A 22,820-nucleotide genomic window follows, 5' to 3' on the forward strand; every position below is an offset into this window, starting at 1 on the left:
AAATTTAGCTATAGAAACATATTTTTTTAAACCTAAATTTTGGGGCAGATATATGGACGATGTTTTAGCTATTTGGAATTACGGGGAATCACAGACCGGAGGTTTTTGGAACAGATACACAATCTGGGACGGTGGATAGCTCTTACAGTTGAAAAGGAAACGGAGAAGAACTTAACGCGTCTACGGATTTGGATTCATATACATAATAATCGACTAGCGTTATAAATTTACAGCAGACCGACTAACATCAACCGTTACTTGTCTTTCGCATCAAATCATCCGATCCAGGTAAAAAGGGGTGTGGTTATTTCTTTAGTTGATAGGGTATTAAAATTAGCATCACCAGAATACATAAGCAATGAATTAATTTTTATTAAGGATATTCTAGTAGGTAATGGCTATCCGGTAAATTTGATTTCTCAAATAATTGAAAAAAGGAAAAAAAGTTGACGGAACCAAAAATATTAGAAGAAGATGGGTCAATTGAAGAAACAAATTACATAACTTTGCCTTTTATCCCAATATTGTCACAAAAATTAAGAAGAGAATTTAAAAAACATAATGTAAATACAGCATTTAAATCAGACCAAACTATAAGCTCTTTGCTAAATAATGGAAAAGACAAGGTACCAAGAAATATGCAAAAGGGAGTATACAAAATTCCATGCTCTTGTGGTAAATTTTATGTGGGAAGAACACAACAGATTTTAGAAAATAGGCTACAGCAACACAAGAATGCCATAGATTACTCTCTAAAACAAAACAAAACACCAGAAACGTTTAAGTCAGCTGTTGCAGAATATCTTTATAATTTTCCTCATCACAGTATTTTATTTGATCAAACAAAAATAGTAGATACGTCTGTAGGACTTTTACAAGGCTTCAGGGAAATTATAGAAACAAAAAAGATAATATATGGAGGTATTAGTATCAATAGAGATGAAGGGGATTTTAGGATCAATTCGATTTATAATAGTTTAATTAAAAAGCAGGTAAGATTTTCAACCAATACTGATTTTGATAATAGTTCTGATACGAAAAATGACCTTGCGGACCAAGGTCAGACTGGGTTAAAAGCTGGGAAAGGTAAACGAACTGCAGCTAAGCTTGCAAGCAAACGAATCTGTTCAATTTATAATTCAAACATTGGGTGATGAACTTGTGAGATCTAATTAGGGGTTATGGGCCGGGGGTTAGCTGACCTTTATTGTTTTAGTTTAAGTATAAATATATTTGAATTTTTTGATAGATTTCCATTTATATACTGTGAGAAGGCGTGTTCCAATCAATATAAACATTCGATTTTGTTTATACACCAGTGAATGGAAGTGTTTATTTAATATATGAGTTTTGTTTTCCTATTTATTTATTTTTTTTTCTTTTGTTTGTTTAGTATGTTTTTATGTTGATGTAAGTTAAGGTTTTTTAAAAAGGAACTTTTTTTTGTTTCATTTTTTTCCGTTGAGAAAGGCTCCCGGGTGTGGGGCCGAAATATTCGGAGTATTTTTGTTTAATTTAGTGTTTGTATTCACTGCTTTATAGAAAAAACCCGTTTTTCTTGTATAATTTTTGACCTTATACGAATTGACAATGCAATTACTAGATCGAAATTCGCAATTATTTGAAAACGGTGTAACCAAAGAAAGGTTTCCGAAAACTAATGGTAGCATTGTATTGGCTTTGTCTGGTATTCAAGATATGATTATTTTCCGAACGGATAAGTTTAGAGTGTACCTTTGTCGAGACTTTGGAGGAAAGTATTGCCTTAACCTCGCTAAATCAATTTGAAACCTATAGGAAATTACCCCCGATGGTAGTGTTCTATTAGACTTGGTACCGTGAAGACGAATGAAATAATCAATCCATTCAATTTGGATCCTTACATATCCATATACAAATCCAATTGCATACCATCGCATTTCTTCAAGCTTATTTAAAGTGTAAACAATACCCTTATCGTTGTTAACAGAAGCCCATCAAATGTAAATTGGCTGTGCATCCTACAAACAAGAAAGAATATTGATTTTTTTACCCTGTTGGCCTACCGTATATGTTCTACACACTTCACATTGAAAAATTTCTGGAACAAAGTGGAAAATCTATTATTGCAATATTGGAAGTGGGTACAAGATTGATCAGCCAAAAGCTTTGGTTTTCATACACTATTATATTTTGTTTTCCGATGTCACGGACTTACCTACAGTGAATCCTTCAACATTTATTATGACAATCGACGATTGAACGACTTTCTTGTTGAAAATACTTTGTCCTACCTATATAATATAAATTTCGGTGCCCTAAGAGTGAAATGCTTTAAAAATGTATGTAAATTTGTTTAATAATTAAAAAATTGAATGTACAAAAAACACTGTGTCATTTTAGATTTCTTCTTTTACGTATAGGTAGTCATCAGAAACAGTAAGTGGTAGCAGCTCGTCAGGATTTAGCTTGTATTTATCTTCGCATTCAAAGTCCAGGTCACATTTTCTACAATATATTGTAACTTCATTTTTATTAAATCTTTTGTAAAGTCAACAATACTATTTTTATACATATTATAAAATTCACGTGTTTCAATTTGCTTATTTGAAGGAATGTCACACACAAAATTCCCATATGAGGAGTCACTTTCTGTAACGGCCAAATAAAAGTCTGTAGATTTTAATCATAGTAACCGGTATCTTCACAGCAATAACGCAAAAACCACTGTTTTATTATTCCAGTAGTTGAAGCGTAGACCAGGCTCTTCTTTTTAAAAAAAAAAATTAAATCCACGACAATACCAGTCTCTTAAAATAAACAAACAGAAATCAAGTTCAGGTTTTTTTGCAATCATGCCAGGGTAAATATTTTCCCATTGATCACATTAATCGTAGTTACAATTAGAGCATATGAATCCTCTAGTATGAGCCTCAAATCTATTCAAGACAGGAATTACATTCTTTAATTTGCACAGCATATCCCCTATGCAATTTACATGGATTGCATAATGTACATTTTCCATTATAATCATCAGCAAAGGTACAATTCTCACAGGATGACCAGCTGCCCAATGTATACAAGCATAATAGACATGCGTAAAATATTTTTCGATGTTGACTGTCTCACTTCCAAAAAGAAACTGACTCACGATCAATAAAATGAATGTCTTCTAGGAGGAGTGATGTCACAAAACTTGTTTAGACACGATTTCTTGTTGTCTTACAAAACAGCCATCTAAGTAGTGGTTAAACGCAAAATCACTATGTTATTTTTTCTTGTCTCAATTAATATATCTATAATTGAGTAAATGCAGCTGGGCGGTGATGTAAGAGTTTCATGCAATAGTCAGTTCCCATTATATCTTTAAGCATTCCTTAATGAAATATTTTTTTTTGAAAAGATAACTAGAAAATTATCATCTAAAATTAACCACTTTTCCAATTTTACTAGATTCTGTAAGATTTTTGGTTCTCAAATCCAGTCATCTTTAATCCTGACACTCTCACTACGAATTATAGACTAAGAACTCCGCTAGTAACAAACTTACACCTTTTTTATTGATTGCTTCAGATTGTTTTCTTCCATAAATTTCACTAATGCATTTAATCCGTCTTGTAATCTCTGCTTATGCACAATATTCACTTTTGCTGCAAAACATTATTGTTCTTCCGACTTGGATTAGCATAATGATAAAACATATCCCTGAATCATCTTGTCCCATTCTATGGTTATTCGGCAACCCCTCGTAATGTCCACTGCTACTTAAGGCACCCTAGGCTCCATTCCGCTAGTGCTTTCAATATCCAATAGTGTAAAAGTATCCATTACAGTATCCTCGATGTTGACACACTGAACTCTTTTCTAATACTGAGCAAAGATTGTGTCATCCATATTACGTAGGTAAACCACCTGGTCACGGTCACGGAACCACCTGGTCATGGAAACAGGACATGTTGTAGAATCCTATGAGAATCTGCTATGGGCGTTGTTAAAATCCTATGGGAATCTACTATGGGCATTGCTAAAATCGTTATGCCCCCACTACTTCTATTGCTATTAAATTGTAAGTACCAGTACATGTAAATTGATTGGTAGCTTCCCGCCTTTTCAGTTTTCTGCTTGAGAATTCAAATATTAGATTATACGTAAAATTTTGGACCCTATTTGATTATTCAGCCAAAATATTTGATGAACAGTAGTTTTGTTGAATAAGTTCTTAATAATAATTTTACTAAAAAAAATCAGGTGGAAAGACAGGAATTATTGTAAATGTGGACGTAATTTATGGATGACTTGGTCTTCAACGTGGCCGAAAGTAGAAGGGCCTTATTGACTACAGAACGAACACCCTGCTGCCACCTACAACTTTTTTAACACCAAATTTGGGCATAGAGTCCCTAGGGAGAACACGTGGTTAATGGGGTCAATGACCTCTTTTTTCCATGGTCAATTTTGTTCTTGTTGTAAGTGCACGCTTTCAGCGAATGTCAAGGCCGAGTTATTTGTTATTGTTGTTGTAAGTGCACGCTCTCAGCGAATGTCAAGGTCGATGTTGTTGTTGTTGTAAGTGTACGCTCTCAGCGTATGTTATGAGTTTCCAGAAATAGAAAACAGCATTTGTTGTTGTTTTGGACATGTACATGCTAGAGGCGAATGTCATGGTGTCCAAAAATAGGAAACAGCATTTGATGTTGTTGTTTTTGTTGCTCGAGGCAAATGTTATGAGTTTCCAGGATACAGTTAGATCAGGTGTTTCCTTCTCAGCCAATCAGAGGGCTGGATACATATCATTTCTCAGCTAATCAGCGAGTCGGTTACATATCCTTTCTCAGCCAATCAGAGGGCATGCTTACATATTAGCGGCGGGGGGAATATATGGAAAGGGTTTTTTGCTAAAGTTCTATTAGTCTGTGAATAGAATTCAAAGGAGTGAGAAGAAGAACAGCTTGACTTTACTCATTTGGATATATATTTGTGTTGATGGCGATGAGTGGAATGTTTACCCTATTAGAAGTTGATAGTGGAGTTGATGATAATAGTACAAGAGCACCAAACATTGCGGTGGAAATCACAAAAGTTTCACGGCTTTGTCTGGAATGGGATGCAGTATATGCAAGATATGTGATATCCTTCAGCAAATTTCAAATGGAAGATCAATTATGTTTTGACGATAAAGTTGATATAGCCCATGTGAATAGACTTCAATGTGCTTTAAGTGCATTGGTGAAACATATTGAAGACAATAAACAGTATCGCTAATTGTACACGCTTAGTATTATTGTTATAATTATTCAATAAAATTGTTTCGAAATCGAAAATGTTCCCTTTCTTTTCTGGTTAGGTTAGGCTAACGAATCAGGGTCAGTCTAGAGTGAATCCAAATGATTTACCAGCACTAGTGGTTCACGTCAGTTGCCTATACACCGAAGAAGAAGAAATCTAAAGTGAAGATTTAAAGACATTATTGTATATATATGCATTTTATCAATAAATAAATTAACAAAAAACGATATTCAAATATTTATTCTATTGTGATATTTACCACTGTTTTTATGTATTCTATCGCATTTTATCAATAAACAAATTAACAAAAAACAATATTCAAATATTTATTCTATTATGATATTTACCACTGTTTTTATGTATTCTATCTCAAGAGGTTCAATTATTTGAACCTCCTCCTCCACAGGCATGATATTTATGAGAGAGGGTGTCTCCTCAGATTGAGACACCTCCGCATATAAATCAGCTCGCACTCGAAGTCTAGGGTTCGGTAGTCGATCCGAAGACCCATGACGCAATAGATCCTCCGATCTACATGTACATAGGAGGAGCTCTTCCTCCTCCTCAGGTGTAATCTCGATGTCGTCATTCCCATTACAAGTAGCTAGAAGCTCTTCCTCCTCCTCCATAGTAAGCCCCCACACATGCCACATCCTAAAAAAGATTGAGAACACTATGATGTAAATATAAATAAAAATTTAAAAAATGTTGTGGGAGAATGGTTCTTGGAAATTTTCGGTGGGTTTCAATTTCTGAAAAAAAAAAAAAAAAAATTGACTTCGTTTGACAATTTACTAAATTTTAAGGTTTTGTTTAGTTTCAAAAATGTTTTTGTCAGTCACCATCTTTTAATCATTCACAAACAATGCTGAAGAAAACCAGTTCACACTGTTTATCGATGTTAAATTATTAAGAAGGCTATTATTTCTTTTGAAATATACTTTTTACATTTTTAATTTTCATGTTTATGATTTTAAATTGATGAAGAATTTAAACACAACTTCAACTAGTTATTTTTTTGTTCGACATAGATGAAAGGTTCATTACCTCAGTTAAACTAAGAGGTTACTTTCTGTAAACTTATATCTAGTGATGAATTTTTCAACTAAAAGTAGAGAGCTGCTAGACTAAATAAAAAAAATCCTGAATTTATGCACAGTTTTAACTAGCTAGGGCTAAATTTGTGAAAAAATTCAACTGAAAGTAAGAAGCAACATCAAAGTTTATAAACGAACAGAAATCATTACGTATAAGAAAAGCTCACCCCCCTCCTCAAGACATCACTCTTTACACAACTTTTTTTTAGAATTTTTTGAAAATCAGTCAAATTTTCTCAGGCTCGTAGCCTTTGATGGGTAATATTAAACTTAATGAAATTTATATATTTGGAATCAGCGTAATTAGTCAATCGTTTTAATATATCCATTGGTATCAAAATTCCGTTTTTTCAGTTTATTTTAGTATTGAGCCGAGTCGCTCCTTACTTACAGTTCGTTACCAAGAACTCTTTGATGTAGATTGTTGGGCTACATTAAACGCCAGTAGAACTTTAAAGTGCTCAATTGAGCTGAAGCAACATACTTTGCATTTAGGGTTTAAGAATGGTCTTGAAAGAGTCAGTATTTTTTAGTGGGGAAATGGTAATCATTTATTAAATTTCATATTTCAACTGAAAAGTGTATATTTAATTCTAAATAACTTGAACAGAAAGATGAGTTTAAGAAAAAAGACTTAATAAAAACAAAGTATGGCGTTATTTGTAACCCTTTGGTCTTTTTAGGACACCCTGTACATAGCTATAAAAATATTGATAACAAAGAAAAGAAAGACAGATGGAAAGATAAAAAAGAAAAGGACAGACTGAGAAAACTTGTGGTAAAACTACAACCCTCCTAGAACTTTGCCGCAAAACTGGTTTTTCACATATTAGTTATATATATATATAGAGTAATGTTATCATCAGAGACTTCTGTACATGAATAGTTCAGATAGAATAGATCACGCCTTAGAGTGTCATCAGTCCTCAGCCAAGTTTTCTATTAAAGATAAAAAAAAATTTCGTAGAAGTTAGCTGTGTAATTTTTTTTTTCTTAAGAAATCAACATTTACTTTTTTTTTAACCATGCTATTTAAATAAATTCATTCTTCTAATTTTTATTTCTTTAACAAATCAATATTTATAACAGTTTTTAAATATATAATGTCAGGTTCATTTACTACTATATCTAGGAGAGGAGGCATGTCCTCAAATAAATCCTCTCGTACTCTTATGTTATTCCTCGAAGAGGGCAAACCATCAAGCAACCTCTCATCATCTTCTATACAGAGTCGGCCTGAAGTTATGTATACAGAGTCAGGTTAGAAGTTATGTTTCTCCACGTTTAAGTTAGGTTAGATTAGGTTAGCTTATCATGAGCGCACATGATAAGCTAACCTAATCTAACCTAACTTAAACGTGGAGAAACCTAACTTCTAACCTAACCTGACCTAGCCTAACCTATGGTTTTGGTATTTCTATGCAATATTGTTTAATTTTGTGGTTATGCTAGTTTAGACTAAACTTCAACTTTAGGGGGAGCTCATGATAAGCTAACCTAATCTAAACTAACCTAAATGTGGAGAAAACTAACTTCTAAACTAACCTAACCTAGCCTAACCTATGGTTTTGCTATTTCTTTGCAATATTATGGATTTTTGTGGTTATGATAGATTACACTAAACTTCAACTTTAGGGGGGGGGGGAGTTAAAGAGTGATGGTTTAAGCGTTGGGCAGCCTCAATCCTAAAGACTTTTCTTCCTGGTCTTGCATATCATAGTTAAAAACCATAGTGTTCACGCCCCCTCCTGTGAATTGGTCACTATCCACTTTAATTTCCAATGAAATGAGCCCTTTTCAAAGTTTCTGTGACGATTCCTTCTATACGAAGTGCCCTGGCTATGAAGAAAAACCAAAAACAACATATTGTGCCCACATCGTTCTTTACTTAGGTAGCACTGGCGCTTCGGCATGCAGGTTTTCCAGCGAAAATATTTAAATATGATGAAAATACGTTCCTAGAAATTTTGTGTTTGGGGGGGGGGGATATAAAAATCCTCTTTTCATTGGGAGGGGTGGGGAAGGGGTGGGGGGTAGTTAAAGAGCAAAGTGGGAGGTTTGAGTGGAGTCGTAAACTCCTAGACTTTTACTTCTAGTCTTGTATATCATAGTTAAAAACTCTAGTTTTCACGCCCCCTCCTGTGAATTGGGCATTAGCCACTTTAATTTCCAAAAAATGAGACTTTTTCAAAATTTCTGTGACGACTCCTTCTATATGAAGTGCCCGGCTATGTAGAAAAAACCAAAACAACATGTTGTGTCCCACATCATTTTTTACTTAGAGAGCACTAGCGCTCTGCATATGATTGGTTGCAATCCCCCTTTTTTTCTTATTTTTATGTGTTTCTGTTCTTTTCAGGTTTTAATCTGCAATTAGACTATATGATGTAAGAAGTATTGTTTTGAATCTTTTCCCCGTGAGTGATATGTGGTAATCACCGCGAGTATTAAGTGATAGATAGAAGGGTAATTATTGTTCTAAGAGCGTCACCTTGTACGATTTTCGCAAATAGATATCCGTTAGGTCAGTATATTTCAGGGTTCCGAAGTTTTAAAAATCAGTATAAGCTGAAATATAGAACAATATATATAAATAATGGATAGTTCTTCAAATGTATGCTCTCCGATGTTTGATTTAAGTTCAAATAATATGACCTTTCATTTTTTTTCCAGCCAAAAAAATATGAAATACAATGAACTATGTTCCGTTAATTATAAAGCGTTGGCAAAAAGGTAATTTTCAGTTAAAATCTAGAAGATTTAGTCCTTAATATGGCTTTTCGGTGTGTTTTCCAAAGGAAAATATTCAAAATACAATTAAAATATGTCCCCCCCCCAGAAATTTTTGAGTTTGGGGGGAAGGGAGATTTTAAATTGCTATTATATTTGCTTTTTTATGTGCACTTTTTGTCTCTAAAATGTGAATTCTGCCCATCTGGGTCTGTTTTAGATAGCACATTTCCACACAATTAACTTTCTATTTTAATTGCAAATACTTGATACAAATTAGTTTTATAGTTTTACATCAACGGTTAGCTGTACGAGAAAGTTTTTGAAGGAAAACACCACCGATCCTACAAATTACATACCGTTATCAAGTTTATTATGCTTGAAAAGTCTAAAGACTAGAAAGAATGTTTGCTGTTCGAATAAACTGGTACTCGAATCGAATTATACTGATAAGAGAGGGTCTAATCAAACGGATAAGTATGGCAAGATTTGAAAAAAAATTTCCCGGGGGATAAGCGCCTAGAACCCTTCTTCAGTTAGCTTTTTTTAGCTCTGCTATTGAAGAAGGGGTTGTTTCCCTTACTCAAATGAGTAAAATTTAGATTAGCTTATAAGGCTTTGATATAATTTGGCCATCTCTCTCTGGCCGGTGTGTTGGTTTATCATTTTTCTTTTTTTATTTTCACATTGTGATATTTATATCCTGAGATTGTACTTCATAATTCTGTGTGAATTGAAAAAGGTTAATTACCTGTTTTGGTGGAGAGCCGAAATATAGGCTAGTTTCATATTGAATGAATTTTTGCTCGTATGAAATTGTCAGACCTTCCCTGAACTTTGTAGAATAAAGACCTCTATAAAATCAAAAACATGGAAATTGTTGTGTAAATGCATATTTCAAAGAAATAATAGCCTTCTTAATAATTTAATAAACTTCCACTTTCAGAACTCCGTATAAGTTGTTAGTACTAGTAGTATTATCATATGTTTGCAAGCCATTCTTACTAGACCTTCACCATTTTTAGATATTGTCATGATAAAACGTAGTTGTATTGGCCTCATGTGTCCTTAGCTGGAAGTGAGTTGCTAGTAGTAGTTCTATTTTCATGTTTTTTGCAACTATTTGTACTAAAATCTATAAATTTTCTAATATTTTATTGATAAAACATACTTTTGTTGAACTCAGATGGCTTAGTGGAGTAGTAAGTTGTTAGTAATAGTAATATTATCATGTTTTTGCAATCCTTTCTTACTATACCTTCAACATTTTCAGACATTTTTCATGATAAAACGTAGTTGTATTGACCTCAGGTGTCCTTATCTTGTAGTGAGTTGCTAGTAGTAGTTCTATTTTCATGTTTTTTGCAACTATTTGTACTAAAATCTATAAATTTTCTAATATTTTTTCGATAATACGTACTTTTGTTGAGCTCAGATGGCTTAGTAGTGCAGTGAGTTGTTAGTACTAGTAAAATTATCATGTATTGGAGTGGGAAGAATATTATTTCTAAGAAAAATTTGTGGTTGGGGGATGTGGTGGTGGCAGAGGGATGTCTTAGAGTAGTTATAGTGCTACACGGTGGGCTGAATTGCTTGCGAAAGCCCGAATGAATGACTTGAAACTAAAATTTTTAGCGAGAAATGTTGGAAAAGTGTTTTTGGAGGGGTGGGATGATGAGAGGCGATGTCTTAGAGTATTTATAGTGTAACATTGTGAGGTGAACTGTTTAGAGTATCTAACAATAGTAAAGAAAAAATGGTAGTGTTCTCTGTTTTCAAAGGGGGGGGGGGAGGTTTTGTGGAGAGCTGGTGCTAGCGTGAAAAGAGTGTCGTAGCGCCATTCCGCTCTGGACCATAAGTATACTTTTTTATCAGTTTGGACATCTACTCTTCTCACAGATGGATGCTCTGACGTTAGAGTGTGGCTGTAGAAACTCAAAGATAATTTTCTTATTATTACTACCTTTACATTATCTCGAGTGAGACCGTTTTTAGCCTGTTTTATCATCTAGCCGAAGCCCGGATTCCATCTCCTCGGAATGATTCAACAGTGAGCAAACAACCTGAATCGCGTTCGGATGATCGGATTCCGTCGCTGGGACGAGACAATACTGCCCAAACTCCCCCACCTCGCGTGGGGTGGGTGGGAACAAGAATTTTCCCTTTGTATGTTTTGATATTTTTGCTGAAAAATGCACCATGGGTTGTGACAGGGTTGATATAAACCGTACGGTGGATTGGACACTCCCTCGGTGGCGACCTCTCCCCCCTTTTTTTCAGAAATTGAACATTAAATCACGTCCGGGCTTTTACCAAGGACATTAAATCTCGTACAGGCTTTTACCAAGGACTTTAAAACTCATACAGGTTTTCACCAAGGACATTGAATCTCATAGAGGTTTTTACCAAAGACATTAAATCTCATACTGGCTTTTATCAAGGACAATAAATCTCGTTCCGTATGTAAAAAACTATATCCACTTAATTGATGAATTTTAGACATGAAAATTATGGATATAATAAAAAATATTAAGTAACCCTGTTTATTAAATTTATAGAACACCCCCTCAGTATATTCAAGAAGACCATACCATTCCATTGAGTTTTTTTAATCATAGTGTTCTCGACCTTTTTAGGATAAACAGACCGAGCGGGAGCTCACGGAAAGTGAGGAGCTTCTTTTGTGTGAACCCAAAATTGAAAGTATAGATGATGATGATGATGTAATGGAGATCCATTATACAGAAGATGGACTATCATATACTTCAGATGATTTGGTGAGAAGGGGACCTTCAGGCCGACTCTGTATAGAAGATGATGAGAGGTTGCTTGATGGTTTGCTCTCTTCGAGGAATAACATAAGAGTACGAGAGGATTTATTTGAGGACATGCCTCCTCTCCTAGATATAGTAGTAAATGAACCTGACATTATATATTTAAAAACTGTTATAAATATTGATTTGTTAAATAAATAAAAATTAGAAGAATGAATTTATTTAAATAGCATGGTTAAAAAAAAAGGAAATGTTGATTTCTTAAGAAAAAAAAATTACACAGCTAACTTCTACGAAATTTTTTTTTTATCTTTGATAGAAAACTTGGCTGAGGACTGATGACACTCTAAGGCGTGATCTATTCTATATGAACTATTCATGTACAGAAGTCTCTGATGATAACCTTACTCTATATATATATATAACTAATATGTAAAAAAACAGTTTTGCGACAAAGTTCTAGGAGGGTTGTAGTTTTACCACAAGTTTTCTCAGTCTGTCCTTTTCTTTTTTATCTTTCCGTCGGTCTTTCTTTTCTTTGTTATCATTATTTTTATAGCTATGTGCAGGGTGTCCTAAAAAGACCAAAGGGTTACAAATAACGCCATACTTTGTTTTTATTAAGTCTTTTTTCTTAAACTCATCTTTCTGTTCAAGTTATTTAGAATTAAATGTACACTTTTCAGTTGAAATATGAAATTTAATAAATGATTACCATTTCCCCACTAAAAAATACTGACTCTTTCAAGACCATTCTGAAACCCTAAATGCAAAGTATGTTGCTTCAGCTCAATTGAGCACTTTAAAGTTCTACTGGCGTTTAATTTGGCCCAACTATCTGCATCAAATAGTTATTTGTAACGAACTTTAAGTAAGGAGCGACTCGGCTCAATACTAACCTAAACTAAAAAAAACGGAATTTTGATACCAAAGGATATATTAAAACGATTGACTAATTACGCTGATTCCAAATATATAAATTTCATTAAGTTTAATATTACCCATCAAAGGCTACGAGCCTGAGAAAATTTGACTGATTTTCAAAAAATTCTAAAAAAAAGTTGTGTAAAGAGTGATGTCTTGAGGAGGGGGGTGAGCTTTTCTTATACGTAATGATTTCTGTTCGTTTATAAACTTTGATGTTGCTTCTTACTTTCAGTTGAATTTTTTCACAAATTTAGCCCTAGCTAGTTAAAAATGTGCATAAATTCAGGATTTTTTTTATTTATTCTAGCAGCTCTCTACTTTTAGTTGAAAAATTCATCACTAGATATAAGTTTACAGAAAGTAACCTCTTAGTTTAACTGAGATAATGAACCTTTCATCTATATCGAACAAAAAAATAACTAGTTGAAGTTGTTTTTAAATTCTTCATCAATTTAAAATCATAAACATGAAAATTAAAAAATGCAAAAAGTATATTTCAAAAGAAATAATAGCCTTCTTAATAATTTAGCATCGATAAACAGTGTGAACTGGTTTTCTTCAGTATTGTTTGTGAATGATTAAAAGATGGTGACTGACAAAAACATTTTTTAAACTAAAGAAAACATTAAAATTTAGTAATTTGTCAAACGAAGTAAAAATTTTTTTTTTTTTTTTTTTTTTTTTTTTCAGTAATTGAAACCCACCGAAAATTTCCAAGAACCATTCTCCCACAACATTGTTTAAATTTGTATGTATATTTACATCATAGTGTTCTCAATCTTTTTTAGGATGTGGCATGTGTGGGGGCTTACTATGGAGGAGGAGGAAGAGCTTCTAGCTACTTGTAATGGGAATGACGACATCGAGATTACACCTGAGGAGGAGGAAGAGCTCCTCCTATGTACATGTAGATCGGAGGATCTATTGCGTCATGGGTCTTCGGATCGACTACCGAACCCTAGACTTCGAGTGCGAGCTGATTTATATGCGGAGGTGTCTCAATCTGAGGAGACACCCTCTCTCATAAATATCATGCCTGTGGAGGAGGAGGTTCAAATAATTGAACCTCCTGAGATAGAACACATAAAAACAGTGGTAAATATCACAATAGAAGAAATATTTGAATATTGTTTTTTGTTAATTTGTTTATTGATAAAATGCGATTGAATACATAAAAACAGTGGTAAATATCACAATAGAATAAATATTTGAATATTGTTTTTTGTTAATTTATTTATTGATAAAATGCATATATATACAATAATGTCTTTAAATCTTCACTTTAGATTTCTTCTTCTTCGGTGTATAGGCAACTGACGTGAACCACTAGTGCTGGTAAATCATTTGGTAACACTCTAGACTGACCCTGATTCATTAGCCTAACCTAACCAGAAAAGAAAGGGAACATTTTCGATTTCGAAACAATTTTATTGAATAATTATAACAACAATAATACTAAGCGTGTACAATTAGCGATACTGTTTATTGTCTTCAATATGTTTCACCAATGAACTTAAAGCACATTGAAGTCTATTCACATGTGCTATATCAACTTTAGCGGCGAAACATAATTGATCCTCCATTTTAAATTTGCTCAAGGATATCACATATCTTGCATATACTGCATCCCATTCCAGACAAAGCCGTGATCCTTTTGTGATTTCCACCGCAATGCTTGGTGCTCTTGTACTATTATCATCAACTCCACTATCAACTTCTAATAGGGTAAACATTCCACTCATCGCCATCAACACAAATTTATATCCAAATGAGTAAAGTCAAACTGTTCTTCTTCTCACTCCTTTGAATTCTATTCACAGACTAATAAAACTTTGGCAAAAATCCTTTCCTTATATTACCACCGCCGCTAATATGTAAGCAAGCCCTCTGATTGGCTGAGAAAGGATATGTAACCGATTCACTGATTGGCTGAGAAAGGATATGTAACCAGCCCTCTGATTGGCTGAGAAGGAAACACGTGATCTAACTGTTTCCTGGAAACTCATAACATTTGCCTCGAGCAACAACAACAACAACATCAAATGGTGTTTTCTATTTTTGGACACCATGATATTCGCCTCGAGCATGTACATGTCCAAAACAACAACAAATGTTGTTTTCTATTTCTGGAAACTCATAACATTCGCTGAGAGCTTGCACTTACAACAACAACAACATCGACCTTGACAATCGCTGAGAGCGTGCACTGACAACAACAATAACAAATAAATCGACCTTGACATTCGCTGAAAGCGTGCACTTACAACAACAACAAAATTGACCTAGGAAAAAAGAGGACATTGACCCCATTAACCACGTGTTCTCCCTAGGGACTCTATGCCCAAATTTGGTGTTAAAAAAAGTTGTAGGTGGCAGCAGGGTGTTCGTTCTGTAGTCAATAAGGCCCTTCTACTGCCGAAGCCATCACAACCTCCACGATAGTATTCTCTGATGTTTAAATACATTGTTTACGTTTTTTAAATACATTTAAACATTTTCCCCAAGATTTCCCTGGCCCAAGAATTTTCCCAAGAATTTCCTGGCAAGGCGCGTGGTGCCCTGCTTTGCCTTTCTCCCTTTTGTCCCGGTAAAAGCGTGAATGCAATATTTATATATCACGAGTAATTATACCTTTGGAGACACCATCCCTCCATAACGTTCAGGGCAAGGACTGTAAGTTAGGCAATTCGTTCATTGTTTACATATAGTATATATTATTGAGAAAGGTATGCATATTTGACCTTTACTTTCCAAAAAGACAAGGGGCATTCTGGTGAGCCTTTCAGAGAATCTCGAGGGGAATGTTGAACTAAATAAAAACACGTTATGGGTATACAAATTGTCAAAAAGGCAGTATTCAGGAATGAATGAGTATATTGAATTGGAACTTTCTGGAAATGATAAAGAAAATGATAAATTTACCAAAAATGCAAGATTTGCACGCTACTACTACTGCTAAAACTACATTGCTTATGTCCCTTAGAAAATCTGAATGAATATAGCTTTTTGTTTAACTGAAACTCCCTCTAAACGGCCCCTAAAAGTTTCACCTTAATAACAGCTACTGCAGTGTTAGCATTAATAGTATACACACAGTACCTCCTGGTTCGTTCAAAATCAGCCAAAACTTTCCCTTATAGGTCTAACTTAATAATGTAAGCCGTTCTTGAGATATCGCTTTGTCACCTTTTTAAAATTTACATGCTGATAGTTCGTTTTGATTTAGTTCAACATCCACCTAAATATTCCTTGAACATTAAGAACTTATGCAACAAAACTATTTTTCATCAAAAACTGTAGTCAGAGTCAACCCAGCTCTAAATGGGTACCTGGAGACATCTGGGGAAGGTAAGCAGGAACTGTGTGCGAAAGCATATTATGGCTGGCCCCCAGCTCCATTGCATTTCCTGGCTGAAGGGCCACAAAAGGAGATCAGTACCACCGGTTTGGACCTTAAGCGTCTAGTGCCGTCATACTCACTCCCTTACTTACCAGTCAAAACCATTAAAGCTATACCTGGTTGTAAAAGAATTTCAGATCTGTTCGATATAGAATATTATTTAAAAATGATTTAGGCCTGTGAATGTGGATAACTATAGAAGTAAACACGATAATGGGATTAATAGAAATATGATGCATAATATGAAATAAGAAATTTGTTGTTTAAATGCTTGTTTTTAGTTTCGTTCAAACCTATACTCTAAGGCTATATATAGGACCATCAGGAAGGGGGGGGGGGGAACGTTTTATACTAAAATGATATATTTAGTTTGGAAAGAGCACACAAAAGGCGTCGAGTTCACCTTGTTGCCAGTAATGGAATCAAGTATATTATTTACTAGCGAAATGTTTCCAAGTTAAAAAAAAAACTCAAGTTTAAATTTTCAGGTCACTATTCAAGAAAGAATTTTTTCTTGCAAATACTCTTGGGCCTTTTAAACTTCTACACCTCATCCTAATAATGAACTAGCTTCCTATTACGTATTCCAGGCAGTTGTTCTTCTTTGCTTTTAATTTACTTCTTTCAATGAAGGTTAGGATTGGCAATAAAGTTTTTTATTCGACTCGACCTTAATAAATTTCAAATGAATCGAACTTGATTTGCTAAGTCAAGTATATCAATATCAGTTCAAGTAATAGGTACCACTAGAAGGATATAAAAGTAACTCAATAATGGCAAATTAGTCGGAGCTAATTAGATGCATATATAATTTTTTTAAGCTAACTACAATTTTTCCACAGCTCACGTTTAAAGAACACTTGGCTGGTATGAAAAAATATAGGGAACATAAAAAGAGCAAGGTAGGAAGAAGGCTTACCAGATGTGGCACCAGTGAGGAGAACTGTCTTTCCATCCATCCTATTTGTACAGGTGCACCATTTCGTTGTGAATTTATTAATAATTCGCATAGGGACTAAAATCCAAACACTGATCGAAACTACCGATACTAACAAAGGTAAGCATGCGAGTGCGATGAAACCACAGGTAAGCTGACCAACAAGGGGTAAATGGCGAATGTTGTTGTGCCAAACCTCTTGGATGAATTCGAAAATTCTAAGAAGATGAAGGAAATACATTACACATTTTTATAATAAAGGTGAGGCTCAGTGTAGACCGAATGATTTTTTATTCGAAAACAATTTTCTAGAGGGTTAAGCATAAAAAAACACAATAAGTGACAGTGTCATGGAACTGCTCTCAGCTCAGTTATTATAATACAATGCTGCTACTTGAATATTTTGGTATCTGAATTAAATTTGCTTTGGCTTTGAAGTCTACTCTACACTACTATACTGCAGTGCTTGGCGTAAAATGTGTACGTAAAACCGATCAATTTTGGCGGTTTTTCTTATACATTTTCTGTTGTTAATTCGAGTATCTTTTGGTTGTAAATTTAGATTAGAGAATTTTATGTTAAATAAATGAATAAAATTAGGTGAAATTTAGCCCATAAAGATTTTTTAAACGGACAGTAGTAAAGTTTTTCTTTCTCCAGGACAGCCAATATATGGAATAATTAACTGTTGCGGCAGCAGTTTCTCCATTTGTGATAGTTGTATGTATAATCATAACAAATTAAAACAAATAAAAAAATCTAAACTTACCCTTGTTTCAGCGGTTGGTTAAGTCTCTTATTTGACTTATCTCTGAAAAAAGGACATACTGAAACTTTAAAGAGTCAAATAAAAATCGTAAGAAGAAGGGCCTATTTTCAAACAGTTCGTTGTAACGAACTGTAAGTAAGGAGCGACCCGGCTGAATAGTAACCGAAACTCTAAAAAACCGTCAAAAGTAACGCGCCTGAGAAAATTTGCCTGATTTTTGAAAAAAGGAGGAAACACCCTTTAAAAGTAATAGAACCTTAATGAAAATCACACCATCAGATTCAGGGTATCAGAAAACCCTAATTTAGAGGTTTCAAGCCCCTATATGCAAAAATGCGGAATTTTGTATTTTTTGCCAGAAGAAAGTAAACGGATGCGTGTTTATTTTTTTTTTTTTTTTTTTTTTTTTTTCAGTGGTGATTGTGTCGACCCAGGGGTCCTAGAATATCGTGAGAGGGCTTATTCGAACGGAAAATAAAAGTTCTAGTGCCCTTTTTAAGTGACCAGAAAAATGGAGGGCAACTAGACCCCCTCCCTCGCTCATCTATTTCCCAAAGTCACCGATCAAAATTTTGAGATAGCCATTTTGTTCAGCATGGTCGAAAATATAATCAATATATCTTCTAGGATGACTTAATCCCCCAAAGTCTCTGGGGGGAGGGCCGAAAGTTATGAACTTTACCCAATGTTTACATATAGGCCTAGTATTGGTTATTGGGAAGTATACAGACGTTTTCAGAGGGGATTTTTTTCTTGTAGCGGGGGGGGGGAGGTCGGGGTTATGTAGGAGGATCTTTCCATGGAGGGATTTTTCATGGAGGAAGGGACATTGCTATGAAGAGGAAGCCGGATTTCCCAGCATTAAAAAAAAAAAAAATCAGAAATTGAATAAAGAAAAGGTTTTCAACCGAAAGTAAGGAGCAACATCGAAACTTAAAACGAACAAAAATTATTACGTATATGATTTGGTTCGCCCCCTAGTCAATACCTCGCTCTTTAAGCCAAAGATTTTTTAGTACTTCCGTAGGAGCTATTTATTCTAATTAACGGCCTTTGTGATTAAGAGATCATTTTTAAAGAATTGGAACAAAATTCGAACTTTAGCGCAAAGAGCGAGGTATTGACTAGGGGGCGAGCCACCTAATATACGTATTAATATATATGACTATCGAAGTTCGTTACGTAAGTTAATTCGTAAGTTACGTATATTTTTTACTAATAAAAACGTTCGTAAATAAAATTAAACAACTTTCGAGAGAGCCATTTAACCAAATAAAAGTAAAATTAGTATACAAATTTTCTTTTAATTATTCATGTACAGTGAGCAAAAATCAAAACGTGCTTTAATTCAAAATTATATAAAAAAACAAGTTTTTTTTAACTGAAAGTTAGGAGCAACATTAAAACTTAAAACGAACAAAAAATATTCCGTATATGAAAGGGGCTGTCCCCTCCTCAACGCCTTGCTCTTTACGCTAAAGTTTGACTCTTACAACTCTGTTTTTAAAACAACAAAAACTTTAGCGCAAAGAGCAAGGCGTTGAGGAGCAAGGCGTGATTCCCTTTCATCTACGGAATAATTTCTGTTCGTTTTAAGTTTTAATGTTGCTCCTTAGTTTCAGTTAATTTTGTTTTATTAAACTGTGGTTTTTTGGGGTTTAGGGGGGGGGGGAAGGTACCTAGGTTAGGTGAGGCTACGTATTTAATATACGAAATGCTTTACCCCCCCCCCTCCTAATGTGCAAATATATGGCCCAAATTTGTTTCTGGGCTATTATATATTCATCCTATTTTATTTATTTCATTAGCATTAACCAAACTTGACATTTTAGAGAGGTCCGCATAATGGGATAGTACCCAATTTTGTGGTACTTCATTTAAGCAGAAGATCTATTTTGCGAGGTTTCACTTTTATAACACACAGATATTTAAAGGTCATCAAAGGTTAGGACCCTCTAGAGGGAGGAGTGGAGGTATGTACTTCAAAATACCTTCCCGGGACAAACTTCAGCCTGTAGACCCATCTCTTAAAGTTTCATTTTCCTAACCTAACCCCTGTCCAAGATAGCCAAAAGCGGCTAAAGCAGAATTTTAGCGCTATCTTATACTAAATTTTTATGTAAGACGATATGCTTGTTCTGATTTCGAGTACTAGGTCAAAAGCTTCTTGGTTTTTTAAAAGACATTTTGGGAACAAGACTCAGACTTGAGTCAATGACTAACTTCCAAAATTTCCAAAAGTAGTTTTTGACAAAAAAAAAAATGCCTGAATTGGCTTAATTAGATACTAAAACCAGCAAAAATTAAATTTCAAATGAAGGCAAACATTAAAACCGAATAAGGAAAGAGATTATCCAGTAGGCCTATATAACAGGGCTGCTGTCATCCTCAAACTTACCCATTTAATACTTGAGGAGCGAGTACTCTAAAGCAATAGTGACGTAGTGCTTTTTCTGTTTATCATAGGGCCTTGAAAATGAAATTACTTGTTTAATTGGCTCTCTGTTTAACAAAAAAGCTTTCAACTGAAATTGGGCTCCAAAATACTTTCAACAAAATTACTGTTCAAACTTAAGTTAAAAAGTGAGAAGATGAGTAGTCACACACAGAATAATTTCTGTTCATTTTTAGTTTTAATGCCACACTTACTTTCATTGAAAAAAAAACTTTCGTTTCTAATTTAATCCTGTCTAAGCGCAATATTTAGCGTCAATCTGAGCGTATTACTATATATTTTTCGTAGAAAATAGCATTTTTATTTTATTTGATTTCTTCCATGGCACCACCTAATGGCCCCCTTGCATCACTGTTCCATAACATAAATTGCTTAACTGAAGTCAAGCGATTATAGTTTATCTGAAAATAATCCACCAATATGAAATAATCTCACATTCTTAAGCACTTTGTGCTTTCTGTAATCTAGTCTGATAGGGACACTGAAATCACTGTAAAGACAAGAAATCACCCTTAATTTCACTCTGAAAAATATTGACAAAATTTTTCGGGAGTAAGCTTTCGTACTTACATCATTTTAAACAGCAAAAATAAAACTAATAAGATATAAGAATGCAATTCCCATTCTAGCTTCGGTATGATGTTACTTCAAACGCATTGTAAACGTTCACAATTGATTGCTGGGATCTATCCAAAGCTGTCATACAACTTGTAGCATTTTTCATGGTTGCAGCGGTAGCTGCAACCTAGTAAAGAGCGAACAACAGCCAATTGTAACCAAAAGTTAAATCGTGTTTAGAAAAAAGCTACCTAGTAAAAAAAAATTCATCTGACGAGGATTCAGGAATGGTGACTATTATTTCAGTTCGTCTTAAAAGTAAAAGTAATGCGAAAAGAAATTTAAGGTAATTAAAAAAATAAACCTGAAACCTCTCGAAAATAGCGTCAGATGAAAATGAAAAGTCCACAATTGGAATCAGCATGGTCGAAAATCCTATTCAGGGAAATTACAGTCCCCCTCCTTGAACAATAAAGAAAATCGCTTTTTTTTGCATCGGTAGCACTGATCTGTCTCCCTTTTTTTTTCTTTTTTTCTTTTTTTTTCTAGAAGGGCTGGGAGTGGCCAGAGCATCATAGAGAGATGCGTTATAGCTCATGCAAAAGGAAATGAAATTTGTAAGTGCACTTTTTAAGTGACGACAAAAATTTGAGGGCAACTAGCCCCCCCCCCTCCCTACAGGCTTCCTCCCCACAAAGTCATATAATCAAAATCTCCAGATAGCCATTTCGTTCATTTCGTTCAACATAGTTCAAAAGTCCAATATCCATGGTTTTAGTGATATTATGACCCTTCATAGTCCCTGGGGAAAGGGCTGTACGATGTATTGATATCTGATGTATCGATATCACGTTTATAGGCATGGGCGTACTGTTATTGTGTGTTTTGGTATCCTCATTTTTAGTAATTCATAAATAAGATATTGCTCATATATACGTCTTTCATTCCTATAAATTCCACCGTCAGCAAGTTCCAAATGGCACCAAAACACGGCATTTTGGATGCCTTGTCTCAAATGGGAAAACTGGGGCTACTGGGGTACCAGAACTTTTTAGAGTAGCCGTTTAATAGCTCATTTGAAAGCTTTTGCTTATATCTAAGTGATGTTTTCATTTCTACCATTCGTAAGTGGGGCATAGCACTAAAAACAGAGGCGTAATTTCGTCAAAACCCTTGGGGGGGGACAAAGGTGGATTAAACTGTCCCAGATCAAGTGAAAATGTCAGTGAGAAATAAAAAAAGCCTTATAGTACCATAAATGTAAAGAATCACTAAAGAAAACGGAAAAAAAGCCCGTTTCTCTGAATTATGCAGGCTGACCTTAGGTTTGGCAAGATTTTTGAAAAAACTCAATTTCAGCTGGGAGAGGGGCAAACTGGGGTCTGGGGACAAACTGTGGTCCGAAGGGGGCAATTGCCCCCTGTCCCATAAAAAATTATGCCTGACAAAAAAAATATTTTCGGTGTCACTTCTTAAGTGGATAATGCAAATATTATAAACATATGAATAAAATCTACAAACGATTTCATTGAAACGATTTTACATCGATCTTTTGTGTAATTATCTTAACTTTTAGTTAGAATGTGCTGTGTTTTGTTCTTTCCTAGGTTTTAGCTTCGATAAAACTAGCACAGGCCCCATGTATAATGAACTGTATCGGTCCGGTCCTTTATGTAACTCTTTTTTGATATTGTCTGAAATTACTTATGCTTTTATAATGCCGTTGGTGGCTCTGTCGGTCGAGCGTAGATCTTGAAATCTTAAGGAGTCGAATTCGAACCTAATCTGAGCCAAATTTTTCTGTTTTAAATATAAATGGATGATGCTGGAAAGCAAGGTTTAATTACAAACTTTTAGTCTCCTAGTAATGTTCAGTTATTATAAGCTTTACTATTTATTCTTTACTCT

General features: G+C 34.5%; 1 protein-coding gene across 5 annotated transcripts in view; it reads right to left on the reverse strand.

Annotated features, from left to right (window-relative positions):
- LOC148949317 (retinol dehydrogenase 13-like) overlaps positions 1-21,016 on the reverse strand; it is a 79,146-nt gene extending 58,130 nt beyond the window's left edge. For 2 of the 5 annotated variants that reach the window (XM_089093343.1, XM_089093341.1), the window contains exons 1-3: positions 20,925-20,977; positions 17,900-17,941; positions 17,113-17,348 (exon numbers count right to left, since the gene is read on the reverse strand). In XM_089093343.1, the coding sequence (XP_088949469.1) occupies positions 17,113-17,348; positions 17,900-17,941; positions 20,925-20,929 (283 nt within the window). In that variant the 5' untranslated portion in view covers positions 20,930-20,977. The other 3 variants (XM_089093342.1, XM_089093344.1, XM_089093345.1) reach the window with 3 other exon arrangements.
- Positions 21,017-22,820: the final 1,804 nt, after the last annotated feature.

The sequence above is a fragment of the Artemia sp. Qi Xiang Cuo genome, chromosome 8, assembly GCF_049724085.1.
Source record: "Artemia sp. Qi Xiang Cuo chromosome 8, ASM4972408v1, whole genome shotgun sequence".
NCBI classification, from domain to species: domain Eukaryota; kingdom Metazoa; phylum Arthropoda; class Branchiopoda; order Anostraca; family Artemiidae; genus Artemia; species Artemia sp. Qi Xiang Cuo.